General features: G+C 47.2%; 1 protein-coding gene across 1 annotated transcript in view; it reads left to right on the top strand.

Moving 5' to 3' along the window:
• The first annotated feature begins 5,761 nt into the window (after positions 1-5,761).
• Positions 5,762-16,036, top strand: part of RRAS2 (RAS related 2) — a 256,733-nt gene continuing 246,458 nt past the window's right edge. Inside the window, exon 1 of the mRNA XM_069223687.1 lies at positions 5,762-6,168. Within this exon, the coding sequence (XP_069079788.1) occupies positions 6,067-6,168 (102 nt within the window). The 5' untranslated portion in view covers positions 5,762-6,066. The remainder of the gene's footprint in view (positions 6,169-16,036) is intronic.

Raw genomic sequence — 16,036 nt, 5'->3', positions numbered from 1 at the left:
CCGTTATTACCAAGCAACTCACTAGAAGACTACAAACGGTCCAGAACTTGGCGGTCAGACTCATTCTCAACCTCCCACACACAGCTCACATTGCATCACACCTCAGGGAACTATACTGACTCCTGATACACAAACGTGATCAATTCAAACTCCTCACACACGCATTCAAGGCATTACACAACTCAGGCACCACCGACCTGAACAGTTGCATCTCTTTCCACCAACCACCCAGACACCGCCACTCCACAGAACTACTACTCACACATGAATTCGGAGAACTAGATCAAGAGGACAGGTTTTCTCTTACATCACTTCTAAAGCATGGAATGATCTTCCACTCCACATCAGAGTCTCCTCCTCTTCTCTTGAATTCCAAAGGAAGCCGAAGACCTGGCTTTTCAATTAATCAACCTATCATTTGCAGGGCTAGGCACACACACCTGCTCAGCGAAGGATACCCCCACGGGTAATAGTGTACTTTACAAATACACAAAAAAATAACATAAAAAATCACTTTACTTCACGGTAGCACATATTAACGGAGTGTCACATCTGAGACCACCTTCAAGAAATTCAGCTCTGTGTGTGCTATTTTAAACTTTCACTTATGCATGGCTTAGTAGACAATTATATCATATTGCATACAACATTAGTGGGCCTATATATAGTGCACATGACAAACTGACTTCTCACAGCAGAATTGTCAAGTCAAGTTAGGGAAAAGTCAATATTTAAAAAAATATTACTTTTCATAAATGTTAATGCACTGATATCTGATATACTAAAATGTAATAGATGTTGAACAAATAACTTATTTTTAACACAATGAAGGTCTTCATTATGTTTTTTTTTTTGATAAAGAATTTTTATTGATTTTTGCAAAAGAAAAAATAACCATGATACAAACGTCATAACACGATGCCAACGGGCATCCAACATTGGTCGAACCTGTGATCCCAGATAGCACTAATATTAAAGATAACAGATAACATAGTATTCAGGAGCCTAGTGCGGCCTCCCATTTCCCCCAAATCCTATTATATTTATTCGGACATCCTCTAGCCTCATATACAAGTTTTTCACTCTGCACACACCAATCCACTACCCGTCTCCATTTAGCTAATGATGGGGCATTCTTGGCCTTCCAGTTTGCCACTATGTCCCTCTTAGCCACTAAGCACGCCACCCCAAGGAAAATTCGATCTGGTCTCCTTAGCTCGATGTCACCCATGATCCCGAGGAGGAGGGGTAGAGGCTCTCTCTCTATATTCTCCTGCAACACCTCAGAAATCTCCCCCAAGACCGCTCCCCAATAGGCTACCATGGCCGGGCAGGTCCACACCATGTGGAAGAAGCATTATGTTTTTTTAGAATGTTTGCTGCACCATTTACATGTTGAATCTTTTGATGATTTAGCTTGTGATCCCTGGCTCTGCTCCCCTTAATTTTTTTGATTGCAGACTTCTACTCAGTACTCACTACTGGGCCTGCTCTGCAGTTTGCCTGTCCCCTGGGTGCAGCACATCACCATTGCTGGAGGCTACTATGCCAGCTTAACTCTTGCTTGTAAGAAATGCTGCCTGCACTGTGCGTGGGATGAAACAGATCATATTTGAGGCAACTGAGGTACCTCATTAGCTCACCATCTAAATTTGAGCAGAGTCATCACTGATTCTTCCCTCACGTCAGTTGTCATGAGGACCCAGGCCCCATGTCTTTGGTGGCTCAACCATTTCCCATACTGAACCCTAGAAACAGACACAAGCTGCTACTATGCAGGTACTCACATTTGTCAAGATGTGGTCTTTCTCAGAGTAATGAAGGTTCTCGGCAGTCAGAGTCCCTAGCCCACCGCACATCGACTGGCCTTGAGACCTCTCTCTGCAGGTCTGTCAGCAGCACCAATCTAGCGCTAGTGCAAAGACCAGGGACCCATTCACTTAGGCTACCATGTGTTGACTGTTAAGTCCTATTAACATGCACAGCTTCTGAAAGGTTTATACAGCCCCATATCTACACTGTGATTAGTTGTAATGCCTTTACAGCTACATAGTAACAAGCGCTTCGGCAAGCCACCATCTTCTGATTGTGTCTGCAAGACTGGTGTGAATGTGTGTGTGAGAAACAGCTGTCTCCATGGGACAGCTGATGCTTGAACCAACTTGCGTCATTCTCATGCATGATACGTGAGACTTGAGAGCTTTGGGTGCTAGTGCTCTGCAGTACTTAAGCACTGATGATATGCAAACCTAAAGTGCCAGTGGTGTTTAGAGCTTGACTGGTAGTGCTCTGCAGTGACTGAGTAGATTTATGCTCTTCTCTTAAGGTACATGATTCCTTTTTCTGTTGGAGTGACTTCTTTGCTGGACATTGCACATCAGACACACGTTCTAGGTGTTTTGGAGACTGAAGAAATGCCTTTCTTCTTTGAATGTTAGGAAGCCATGTGTTCTAAAGTTATTTAAAGGCAACCACCTTTTGGGCCAGTTCTTTGGGCCTTGTGGCTTCCTTCCTGGGTGTAGCTCTGTCATCTCGCATGAGAACTGCTCCTTGTGGGATGCGATTTTCCTGTGTTATTTCGATTCAGGTTTCAGATTGCTGACGGAGTAATTAACCGGTGATTATTAAATCCAAAGATCAACAACTTTATTTCGGCTGTTAGCCATAAAAGTAGACAAGAAAATAAAAAACATATAAATAAGTTAAAACAAGTGCTAGTTACACATAAATAGATACACCATGTACACATAAAAATACATGCTAAGCATTGATTCATAAGAATTAATAAACCAGATTCAACAAATTAAAAAATAATAATCCAGAGCACATAAGCTTAGTTATAATGGACTAAAAAAGCACCCTGTATATCACATATAAATCATCTACTTTGGCTAGATCTCAAGGCAAAACAGAACTTTGCCCTAGCTCTCTACAAGGCCAGTAAAAAGTGGGTAAGAGCATAGGTCACAGACTCAGTAAAATGTAATTTAAACATTCTAAAAGCAACTTTGTACTCTCTAATGCCCCATATCTGACAAAGCGGAAGAATCCAGCAGTGCCAACTGACCATATAAGCCAGGCAAAAAAATAGTACTTGCTCAATGGTTTCTTCAGAAGCACCACAGGCCGGACACTGTTGGTTAGCCGCAGTCAAATCATTAGACCACTTGGCTGTGAAAGACTGGAATGGAAGAGTCCCTCATCGAAATAACAGAAATAGCTGCCTAGCTAAAGGGGGCTCAATCACATCCAGAAAATCTTCTCTGTAGTAAGAATCCTTCACTAAAAGGAAGGCATCTGTCAAAATACTGTGAATGGCACGGGGAAGTATGAGAGAGTCTTTATACTGCCAGTAGACCTTCTTAATAGTAAACTTAGAAACTGATTGTGCCTCTCTCGGGTGCTCCACAAGCATCTCAGCCCGACCTCCCCAAAGGTGTATTTTACAAATTTGATCCCAGGTAAACTACTGGAACCTGCGAGGGTAAGGATTTCTTGAAGTCCTGCACAGTATGCTGGAGTTCTGGGGTAACCCAGATCATCTTCCAGTAAAGAACTGGACGCAGCCCTAACTTATCTTACAGGGCTCCTACCCCGAGATCTAATCTGAGAGGAAGGAGGGGAGTACTGTTAGGAACATTAACTAATAGTCGCAAAAAGCAATTCTCCACTAGGTCTACAGTGGGCACCCCCAAGTGCCCCCACAACTCTGCTCTGTAGGTGACCCCCCCAAGGGCTTGATGATAATACAATTGAAGGGCAGGCCAAACTGGTCAGAACGGAGAATTGCGAGCCATCTTAATTATGCCACCCACCACAAGCTCCAGTTTTAACTTACGCTGGGTGACATGGATCTGCCACCCTAGATGCTCTGTTAATGTAAAGCTTAAGTAGGTAAAAGTATGAACTCTCTCTCAAGCAAGATCCCTGGAAGTGTCGGATTAGCCCTCGTAGAATGAGTTGGATTGAGTATAATAAATGTAGTCTTCCTCACATGGATTTCTAGGTCCATCTCCATGCAAATCAAGTCAGTCTTTATTCTGCTCATAAAGCCATAAACTATACATAGTGTGTAAATCAGTAATATACAGACATTGAGCCTTAACAGCAGTTTGATAAAAATTAAATTAATTCATAAAGTGACGTGCAAGTTAATGAAGTATTAACAGTGACTTTCAAGTGATCTGCTGGTAAAAATTAGTTCATGAAGTGACTGGTGCATAAACAATTACAATATTAAGACTACAAATAGAGAACTCCTTGTGCAAGGAGTACTCCTTGTATATGAGTCATCAAGAAAAATGCATGCAGGTTAAATGAATAAAGCACAGTTAAAACATTACTTGCCCATCATATTCCTCAATCTTTCTGCGGCCGAGATAAATTTATGGACCATGATACAGACAAGTTCCGATTGCAGTAACTGAAGGTGAAGTAGATCTGGCCTGCACCTTCTGATATTTAAGGATCTAAGAAATTGAATAAAAAAGTGTCTCCTAGGCACAGTATACAAGTTATACAAAAAAAGAATGTCACATAGATTGTACTGACTGAGAATCACAGGGGCATAACTCAAGACCCACCTCTCAATGAATGTCTCTCGAGTTAGAGACAAGGAGATGGGCTATATTAAAGCTAAACTATGCTAAAAAATTAAGATAGATCTGTGTACGATCTGTAATACCCATAATTTGATGAGCAGTCACTGACTTCTTTCTAAGCTCTTCAGCTGTTTTAAATCAAGCCTTAACTGAAGTGCTGATATCCTGTGGACTATTTAAAGTTCAGGCCTCCATGACATATTTGGATTGATCTTTGACCTGTCTCAACCACAGAATATTATGCACATAGTCATACGTAAGCAGACAGTAGTTATGCATGGTTGAGAAGGGTTTCCCATTTTGACCAAATGAAAATCCATAAAATAAGTGTTGCTTGCTTGACATGGTCTTTCAGATATGTTAGGTGATAATATTGTCACCTGATTTGGCACTCACTTATTCAATCACAGGAGTAATAGAAGATGCATTTATGAATCAAGCCCACGTGTCAAAATCAGGTGTGATAACACACTAAGCTCAATAGCGTGAGACCTGCACATGTGTGGAACCTCGTGCAAGCATGGATTTCAACTTTCCGATCATTCTAGCTATATCTTTGGTCAACGAACAACAGCTCCTTTCTGAAGATGAGGTTAAAAATATTTCTTGAGCCCATGTAATTTTCCAGAAATATATTTTTGGAGCATTGTCAAAAATGGCCATTTCCTAGAAACAACTTCGCAAAAACTGGTTCCGAAGTGCTCTATAAGAAAATATGCAGAAGCTGGAAGTTGACAGATCACTCATTCGCCGTTTAAAGATCGCTGTCAGCCTGTTAAACATTGTCAAATCCAGTAAAGCATCTCAGCAGGCTATAAACATTATACAATCTGCCAAGTCACGTTTGTTGTAATCATATAGGGTTCGGCCCATATGTTTAAAATGCACTATGTGTCTACATTCTCTTGTATTGGCTCCAGGGACAGTTCCGCCCATTGTCTGAAGTGTGGGCACCCGCCCCCGGGCAGTTGGAGGGCTGATGCTCCCCTGGCACAGCGTGCAGGACGGCGTCCCTCCTGCACCGGAGCAGAGGGCGGCTGCAAGGGTGCCCGTGTGCCTCGGACCCTCCCCCAGTTCTCATGGTGACGCTGTGTATACTCCACTCCGGGGCAGGATTAGCTCGCTCCTCCCGCTCATGAATATGCACTCGGTGGATTAACATACGGCAGGGTTTCCACCTCCCCACGGACGGCATTTTGTACTCCGTGATTCACTACTTTCGGTTTTCGCTGAGGTGGAACCGCTGGCTCTGCACTGAACCGCTATCTCTGCAGAGGCGAGAGCAGCGCCGGGATAGAAGGCGTGAGGCGGGGCTGAGTGTGGGGGCCCGTGCACCGAGCCCCGGCCCGCCACACACGGGCGGAGCCAGCCCGAAAGGAGCCCGGTGGAGGCGGCTCCGGGAATCGTTCCTCTGTCCCCCTGCACCGCGGCCCCCGAGGCAGCGCCAGGCCGGCTCCCCTCCTCCATGGCTGGCTGGAAGGATGGCTCGGTGCAGGAGAAGTACCGGCTGGTGGTGGTAGGAGGCGGCGGCGTGGGCAAGTCTGCGCTCACCATACAGTTTATCCAGGTGGGTGCACTATGTCTGGCATGCACAGCTCGTCTCTGTCCCGCCCTCCTTACTCATGCCGGCTGCAGTCTGTCCTTCACCCAAGCGCTGAGCCCCTGCACCCCGGACTCTGTGCGTCTAGCTTGGGCTCGAGGCCCACCCTACCCGGGCTTGACCCTCCACTTCAGACACTGACCCCTATTTTGCGAGCCTTCGTGCCACTGCTGCCCATCGCCCGGATACTGAGATTAATTCCATCTCATCCACACACACGCGGCTCCCACCCTGGTCCCCAGTCACAGGGACGGTTATTATTCCAGCATCATCTGAGCTCCCAGACAGTGCACACCGTCTCCTTTTGTCAGGCACCGTGGCATGCCCCCCTGACCAGTTGTACCTCCTTAGAACGCCGATCTCTCGGCTCCTGTGCCTCTCCACCCTTGTCTGCCTCAAGACACTAACAGCAACCCAGCCACTGTGTCTCTTCGTAAAGATTGTGTCCCACTTAAAATCACTCTGCCCGTCCTTCCAGACACTTCGCTCCCACTACCCAGCACAGACTCTGCGCCCCAAAGGATCTCTGTTCCACCACCCAGCATTCTTGTCTATTCGTGCCCTATGTAGTTCGCATTACCGCATGCCTTTGCCCTTCTTGCCAACCCACCCTCTGCCCCGTATCACTTGTTTGTCCACACAGCTGTTAGGTGCCTTGCAGACCCGCCCTCTTTCCCCATATTGTGTGTAACTTCCACACCCTCCTAAGCCATTTCTCCTATCGAAGACCCGCTCTAGCCTTTTTGTGCCATCCTTACCCAGGTACCTGTGCCCGCTGCTGCCTCCTATCCAGCCGCACTTGCTCATAATATCAACGTGTGTTTCATTCTATGTCTCGCTGGCCCCTACAGAGAGGCTGAGACTTTCCTTTAATTCCATTGCTGCTGCCAATTCCTCACATCTATCACTGCTTTTTTCCCACCTGGCCCTTTCTTTGTCATTTTCCAGGGTCTAGTAGCCACTCCCTGTCCCCAAAATCTCCTGCTCGTGTTTGATTTTTCTTAGTCATTCAATGCAGTGTCTCCCTCCTTCCTCCATTTCCAGTACATTGCCCCCAAGTACAATGGCGTGTACGACACATTCTGTCATTGCTGTCTTTCTGTCCTGGGTATTGCAGTTTCACGTTTTCCATTAGACCTGTGGGAAGTATGCTCGCCTTGGTATGATTTCACTTCTGGCCTGCGCCGGCTGAAGGTGGCGCGGGCACACATGACTTGGTTCTCATCCCGTCAGTACTATGTGGTTTGCTGACCCCTGCTTTCCGTCTTTCTTTCAGTTTCTAGTCTCCGCGGTTTCTTTTTATTAACTAACCCGTCAGCCACGTTCGTGGTTTTTTATTTTACAATATTTTCTAAAGGGATCTAGAATTAAAGAGGTCCGTTGATATACTTGCCTCTCTTCTCGTTTCTTGCAGGGGCGTGACTTAGACATTCAGCTCCAGGGGAGTGAATTGCACATTTCCTACAGTATGCTCAGGGGTGGGGGGAATGACCAAGATTTAGGATACAGTGTCACGCGAGGAGCAGGTTCAATTCTTATTTGCATTAGGTGGGGCACTAAGTTACTCGAATTAAAAAAAATATATATATATATCCTTTTAGCGAAACCAAGCTGGCAAGATAAAACAACCAAGGCATAGGAGACCCCACTAAGGAACCTCACACCCAAGCCAAGAATGCATTTATTTGGTGGGGTTGTGACACCCAATGATGCTACTGCCCTGCTTTCTTGTACCGTTTGAAATGCTTGCCATTCCATGTCTTCGTACCTTTGTCCGCTGTCTGGTAAATTTGTCGTCAGTTCCTCTACCCACCAGCCTCGCCCCTCCCATTTCTCTGTTGCTTCAATGCTTCCCTGCCGCGCTCCCTGACACAGCTATATCTGTCATGGTGACGTCACCCGGTCCTGTTGTTCCTGCAGCCCTTAATTCTCGCTTTCTCTGTGCCTCAAGGCCTCTTTCTGCCTTGCCATCTCTTACTCTGTGCAGCCACCCACCTTTCCCCTACCCGCCCTCCCATCTTTTTCAGTCCGTGTGTACCTTTCGGTCCTCTCTGCCCCTTGTTCCACTATGTCATTGTCCAACATCTGTAATTCAGGTCCCCTCTATGCCCACATACCCTTATCTCGCCTGCAATCTTTCTTTGTGCCACCACAGCCTATGGACTTGTAAAGCGCCATAAACCAAGGGTTATCCAGGCGCTTGTGCATATCGCCCAAGGGCTAATTCATTAACCACGATTTCAATATTTTTTTTCAAATTCATCACTTTCTCGCATTTCCTGCCGACTTTAGGAAATCTGCTCCACAAACTTGCAGCTACCACTTGTACTATTCTGCTGTCAAATGTACTTTTTACTTACCCGTGAAATGCTCAACATACTCTTTCCGGAAGCTGCTAATCGGCGGCCTGGCACAGACCCCATAAGCGATGCCAGAACCAGCCTTGACATTGGTTGCTCTAGAGACCTCGTGTGAGTAGGCCTTTGGGTGGACATGTATCATAGTTCACCCGCCTTTCCTACAATAGCTGTTCACAGGCAACATGACAGGGAGTTTAGCCGAGTGAGAGACCGAGGTTCGATATTCCCTCGACTTGGTGGCATTATACACCTGCTTATTACAGTTGCCTACCTGTCGCCCCTCTCCCCCACGTCCCCTGTTGGTCATCTTTTAACTTCTTGTCTTGGTGTTTCCTACGAGCCCCCTCCGTCAGACTCCTTGTCCCAGAGTGACCCCTGTTACCTCAGCATCACCACATTCCCGTCTGCTCTTTGTTGGCTTTCTGTCTGCCACCACTCGTCTCGTCTGTCCTCTCTCCCATTCGCCTCTTTCTTGCCAACATGCTGCGGTCCACCCTCTCTACCCTCCATTCCTGCACACTGTGCTCCCTCCACCCTCGGCACCAGTGTCACATGCTCCTGCCTGCCACCTCTGCCCCTTTAGTATCAAAGTCTCCAAGCGTCTGTCCGCCGTGCCAATGTCCACAAGCTCCTGTCTGCCCGCCCCACCCCTCCACCACCCGCTCATGTCTGCCCTCTCTGCCTCTCCTTCAGTGTAGCTTTGCTCTTCTCTGCGCCACAGGTGCCAATGTCTCCATACACCCGTTGGCCCTGCCACCAGTGTTAACATGAACCTGTCCACTGCACCCCCCCGGCGCCAGTGTCACATGCTCCTGTCTGTCATCTCTGGTACCAAAGTCTCCCTGCACCTGCGGCCGTGTGCCAGCATTGCCCATGTTAACACGATGCAGCCCACTGTTTCTGCCCCGTTTACCGTTGTCACTTGGCTACTGTCTGCCCTCCGCTTCAGAGTTACCACGATAGTGTCTGCCATCCCCACACCCCTTCGACCAATGTCCGTGTGAGCCTGTCCACCCTCTCTACCCTCTGGTACACTACTGCAGTCTCCCCTGTCTGTCCCTTTTTACCTCCTAATGTAAATTAATTTCAAATCATTGGTGCATTTCATTCAACCCGTGTGTCTGTGTGTGGTGTAGGGGGATGGGAGGGCAGTATGAATAAGCGTTGGCCCTACATGTTTATTTGTGCGCTGCTGTGCATGCTGGGTAGGGTGGAATTGCGCTGATATCTGGATACGGCGCCGCCTGACGCTAAGCAGATGGCACATTTTTGCCATATTTCTTCGACAATGTCACTCTGGTATGTGCTGCTCTGTTTTGAGGGGGGATTGGGAAAGTAACCATGTCCTCTGTGTCGTCATGCCCCGAGTCCGATCATTCATCTGTGCCCTTTCTTCCTCCTAGCCAGGTACTCCTCCCTGCCCAGGCCTACTTCCTCAGGTGAGGCCACGCACCTGCCGGTCCACTCTAATCTGGGGCTTGTGCAAATGCCTGCCCCTGACTGGTGTGCCCGGTGCAAGATGCTTCTTTCTCTCTGACGCCTGTGCCACCTTGGTCCTGTACACCCACTTTGGTCCCTATTGCTCTGTGCCACCACGGCACTGACCATCCTCTATGCCTCCTATACCCTCTATGCCAGCATGGCCATGCACACACTTGCTTTTTCCTGAGCCTTCGTTGTCCACTACACCTTATTTGATCAATCTTCCCCCTGTGTCACCTTGGATCTGCCCTTTGTCTGTGCCTTTCTAACACTGCCCAACCTCGGTGCATCATATGCCCAGCGTGCCACCTATCAGATGTCACCATGCTCCTCCCTGCCCTCTCTGTGGCTTCACACCGGCCTGCTTCTGACAATTTCCTTCTGCAGTCCCATCACGCCGTTTCGTTCAGACTCGTACACACTGTGATAAAAGCACCAGTCTGCCTCTTTACCCTCTGTGCCACTCGTCCTGTGCCACCGTGCTTCTGTACACCCCCTGGCCTCTGATCCCGTTGTGCCAGCTGCGCACGACTCGCCCTCGCTGACGCCTGTCCCTTCTGAGCTCTCCCTTTTTACTGTGACCTAGGTTTCTAATGTGCAGACATGCATGTTACCCTGGCAGCTCCCTCCGGCCCGCGCCGCCTGAGCCTCCAGTTTGTATAGAAGATGAGGACACTGGTTGTAAACCTTAGCACGCATTTTGTGATCCAATAGCAACCCTGTGTACAAATATATCGTCGCGAGAACTTGATTGCATGGAAAGTGGGATCTTCGTGTATATTTGACCTATGATTTCCCGGTACTCTAGTTCTCATGGTCATCTTGGGTGTGACAGAGGAGTACACACCCTCATTTCCCAGTGGCAACTTGTAACTTCCTTCCCGTACACACCCTGCGCACTCTACGCAGTACAGCCTAAAAATAAACAAGGACCCCCCAGCAAGGCCCCGGTACAGTAAAAGTGAACGTACTCTGCTCCTAATGAGGTGGGTGAAAGGTCAGGCCGAGCTGCTGAGTCTGGAAGTTGTAACGGGTCCTGCTCTAGCGCCTTCAAAGGAATGTGCGCGCTCTGCCCCCTCCCTCCGGAGACGGCGCTTTTAGCCACGACGCCCCTGAAAGTGAAAAACACAGGCCGGGTCTGGTTTCATTGTAACTCTAGAAGAAGCAACGTGTGTCCGACTGAATGAGGTGTGGGGGGCGGGCGTCCTCGTTACAGTGTTTACAGCACCTGGGTAAATCCCCAATTTAGCCTTTTTCATTAGATACACGTGTTGCTTTAAAGGAAGCTATGTTTGCTTATTTTTTTGGTGTAAGCTAAATTGTTTCCTTAGGTTGGAATGACAACAGATGCCGCGGGTGCGACCGGGCAGACGCTCTTAACCACCTCCCCATATACCCTGTCAGGCCGTTTCGCATGTCGGCCGTTTGTAAATATCGCAGTGTTGTTTGGCATTTGTAATGGTCCATTTTAGGACGCTGGAGATACCCAGCGGAGCACGGGGACGCTTGGGAAGTCGGGGAGATCTGGGACGGATGTGTTTATAGCCGCTTGAAGTTTTTTTTTTTTTAATTATGGTTATTAGATTTGTGTTCCCATTGCGTGGGGAGCCTGTCTCTGCCGGCGCGCACATGCCCATCCGCGTCCTTCCCGCCAGCAGATTGTAACGTTTGTCCTGAGTCAGATGTAATGTGCGTTGAAGGGGGTGATGTCAGCTCTGCTGAGCTCACCGCTGAGGGGAAGGTGGGGGCTGGCGGCAGGCCTGTCCTGCGCACTCCGGCTGAGGGACTCCAGGCATCTGCTCTCTCTCAGGCATCGACACTGTAGTCCAGCAAGTTTTTAACTTGCAGGGTGTGTTGGTGGTTGTCAGTTCACCCTCCCACAAATCGATACCTGGCAAACAGCGTGCAAACCAGAAAACCCCATGCCATGCTACTCGCAACACGTACACATAGCTATAAAATGAAGGCTGACCCTTCTGGTGTAGGCAGTTTTCTGCACAACTACAGTCTATAGACTGCATAGAAGACCCGGACAGCGATCGTAAACCGCATTTTGTGCTCCAGTAGCAACCCTGCGTAAAAATATATTGTCGTGAGAACCAGGTGTGACCTGGCTACTAGCAGATGTTAGGGAAAAGTCTGAAGACAAGTTTTTGAAATGCATGCCGCGCAGCTACTTCTGGAGTTACTGATTGACACTACAACGCCTGTAGGCCCGTTTGGCGATGAAGGGGTTTTGTGTGCAAGTTCAAACTGGTCACAGTGCACAAAGGTCACCCATTTCTGCCATGGCCTGCAGTTCTCATGCTGTCATCTGGAATATAAGTACAGTTGTCCCTTCCTCTGTTTTTGGCTTCTTTGTAAATAATGAGACTTTCGTTAATCTTACTGTTGGTCCAAAGATCCAGTGGTGTCCTTATTATTATTTAATTTTTCTGATGTTGGCTTTTACCCCAATTCCTCCTTTCAAATTCCTAAAATGACATACCTCTTGTTTGTAGAAGAATGTTAATGTATGTAATAAGTATCTATCCTATACCCTTTACCTCGTCCAGGCCATTGTGTTCACCACGGTAAAACTACCAGGGCATATGCAGTCGTATAACACAAAAGGATGGTGGACGGAGTGCCGAAACTTTTCAAACACTCACCCCCAGTTACAGATCTGGTTTAAATTCAGTGGCGGCTGGTAATTTTAGGAGGGAGGGGGGCGGGCAGCACACTCACACTCATTCTTTCAAACACGCACGCACATCCATTCACAACACTCACCAACATTCAAACATGCACACACGCTTCCAAACATTCATTTAAAACACACACACACTTACCTTCACCCACCCCCACACACACACACACACACACACACTTATCTTCAGCCTCGGAGGTCCCAGGAGGGTTGGGACTGCTGCCTTCCCTCAGTGACTGACCTTATGTCAGTCATTGAGGGAAATCAGCAGTCCCAACTTCTTCACAGAGTGGGATGGGGGTCAGTGAGACTGCTGACCCCTCCCCACTCTGTGACGAGGTGTCACTGATTGACAGTCACCCTGGGCTCTTCAGGGCTTAAACCTGAAACGCCCAGGTCGAAGTCAATGGGTGACGCTGCCCCTCGTCACCGAGGGGAAGGGCCTCGATGCATGTTTGCTGAGCTGAGGAGGTTACGCCCATAGGAGCTGTGACCTCTTCAGCCCAGCACAGTTCAGCTCAGACAGCCAGGAGTCTGCGTAAATTGCGCATGTCTCACTCCTGGCTGCCTGATCTGAACACGAAGAGTGTCTGTCAGGCTGACCTTTGCTTAGCCTGACAACACTCTTCATGAGAGGCAAAATGTGGGTGGGCATGGCCCCTCCGCCCTAAAGGAAGGACCGTGGCTGGTTAAATCCATCGTTCTTTTGCTCACAATGCCACCCCAGTTTGGACCCAGCCATAAGCAAATCCAGTCTTGACCCTGCTCTTCATGGGAACAGTCCATCCTGAACTGCCAGACCCTCCCTGGACAGGAAACAAGCATCCTGGAACCGGTTTCACCTATCACCCCATATCATCCAGGCTAGCTTGAATCCAGTGGCACAGCAAGCATGGGACTCGCGTCTGGGCATATCCCGGCCACTTACAGTGACTATGGCAACACAAAAGGATGATGGATGGAGTGCTGACACTTTTCAAATGCTCATCATCAGTTACTGATCTCCGTTAAATACCTCATTCTTTTGCTCACCATATGCAGTCATGTTCTTGTTTGTGGCCTTAGTGAGCCTGGTTGTAACTCCTTGCCTAGAAGTAACTGGAGCTGAAAACATAGACTCTGTTGCTGTCATGTCCAGATCCTCTCTGCTTGACTAACAAGAGCTGGTTTGTTCTGGACTGATGTACTCAGTAAAAATAAAGGAATGTGTAACATTGAGTGAATAACTCATGCATTTGTCCTTGTTACTATGGTTTTTCATGATGATGGATTAAAGTTAATTACCTAGCACTGTTACTCCTGCCACCCAGATATAAAGGAAAGGAGGCCGCTTGATGATCGATGTACAAGCTGATGATTTACTAAATGCATTGCTAATTTAGATTTTTTTTTTCTCACAACGGCAGAATTCATTTTCACTGTAATTTATGGTAGACGCGACCATCTTAGGAAACCAGTATCGACTGGGGCTAGAATTGGATAACATCATTTTGAAATAAATGAATTAAAAAATAGACATTTTTGTGGAATTTAAATTATTTCACACTTATATAATACAAAATAGTGCCTCTTTGAACATTTGTTTGCTGTTGACAATATACTGATCCACCTTTGCACAGAAATGATCACACATTTCATAGGTGGTGCGATTGCAGAGTCTTATTGTCTGTATGCTTGTAGCACACATACTGCATAATTGGAGTTGCTAGTTACAAGTAGGACCCACTGGTACTCACTTTCGGAGACCAGAACTTATTTTTCCTCATCAGACTTTCACCCAGAGCAAGAGAGAGAACAACACAAAAACAGGAGGAAGGGAAAGATGGAAAACAATGGCAAAGGAAGAAAAGTGGGATGAAAAAAGAACCTGCAAGGGTGAGATAATGGGGCAGGAATGTAGGGTGGTGGACGAAAGAAGCATGATACGAATCAAGACTACTTAGCCTTAATATTCACACCACTGATATTCATAGCCCCGGCTGAGGGCTTTTGAGCAAAACTTTGGGCCCGGTGCTTATTGTGATACAAATTTAGTACTGAGCATACATGAGGATACGTAAGCTGCTGGTAAGGTGGTTAATATGCTCACAGTATAGAAGTTTCTGTGTTGTAAATATTCCCAGGTTGAATATCAGTGGGGGTTACTTTAATAACCAAATGAGAATTGAATTCCTTCCCTCCTCTTTCTACCGAATCACTGTAAAGTGCAATTATAGTGAATGGAACAAAATATAAGCACCCCTGCTTTTCCGTTTTCTTTTTCCCGAGCTAGCACACCTGTAGATCTGGATATGTAGAATCTTTTTAAATTTTACCATATTTGCCTGATGAAGTCACTTGTGGCCTTAAAAGATTGAGTTAGTTGACTAGTGTTCTGCTCTAAGACTGTTCTGTCGCTTAAAAAAATAAACTTAAACTGTTCACTTTACTAGCATTCTGTAAACTCTTATTTGAATTATTTGGCTTATTGGGAGTAATTGCAATGCCTTTATTGCTGAATGAATGTTCCTTCCTGGCCTTCCTTGTCCACCTGCAACATCTATACAACCTGACACATCCATCACACGATTAAACACCTCTGTTGCCTCTTCTGCAGACTTTCTGGCCCCACTCAAACCACCGCCATCTCCAGAAGAAGATAGCAAGCAAGGTGGTATATGGAATAACTCAGACTCTCTAAGTGCCATTGGAAACAGCTGGGATGCTGCTAGAGACACACACACAAGATGAAAACGGAAGAACATTCAGATGGGCTCTTCAATACTACCATCAGCAAATCAGAGACATCATGCACTCCGCCTCGACTGACTGACTCATGAACAGCTCCAGTGGTACCAAATACATCTTTGAGAAATTGCAAGATGTCACCACTCCTGCTGCCAGCTCCACATCACCCCCTCACAGGAATTCTGCAACTAACTCTCTCACTACTTCTATGACAGAATCAGCAATATCCACAATACCTTTGTGCGTCAGCTGGACCCATTCACCCTCACCACCTTCCAATCCAATGAGATAATCCATCCAGGAGTTCTCCATGACCTGCTGACTCACAATCTCCACAACGGAAACAGCTTCAACCGTGAAATCCATCCACTCAGGAGCCCCATTCGGACTCCCGCTCACACTTATCTTCACCAGAGGGCTCAACCCCATCTTCTCTGTGCTCACCCTGATCCTCAACAATCACATCACCACAGCCACCTTTCCAGAAGCCTAGAAACATACTGCCATAGTTCCCCTCCTGCAGAAAATTCTATCAACCTATCTCTCGGCTTCCCTACCCAGTGAAAATCCTAGAAAA

This window comes from Pleurodeles waltl, chromosome 3_1 (assembly GCF_031143425.1).
Source record: "Pleurodeles waltl isolate 20211129_DDA chromosome 3_1, aPleWal1.hap1.20221129, whole genome shotgun sequence".
In the NCBI taxonomy this organism is placed as follows: Eukaryota; Metazoa; Chordata; class Amphibia; order Caudata; family Salamandridae; genus Pleurodeles; species Pleurodeles waltl.
This window is presented reverse-complemented; position numbering and strand designations above follow the sequence as displayed.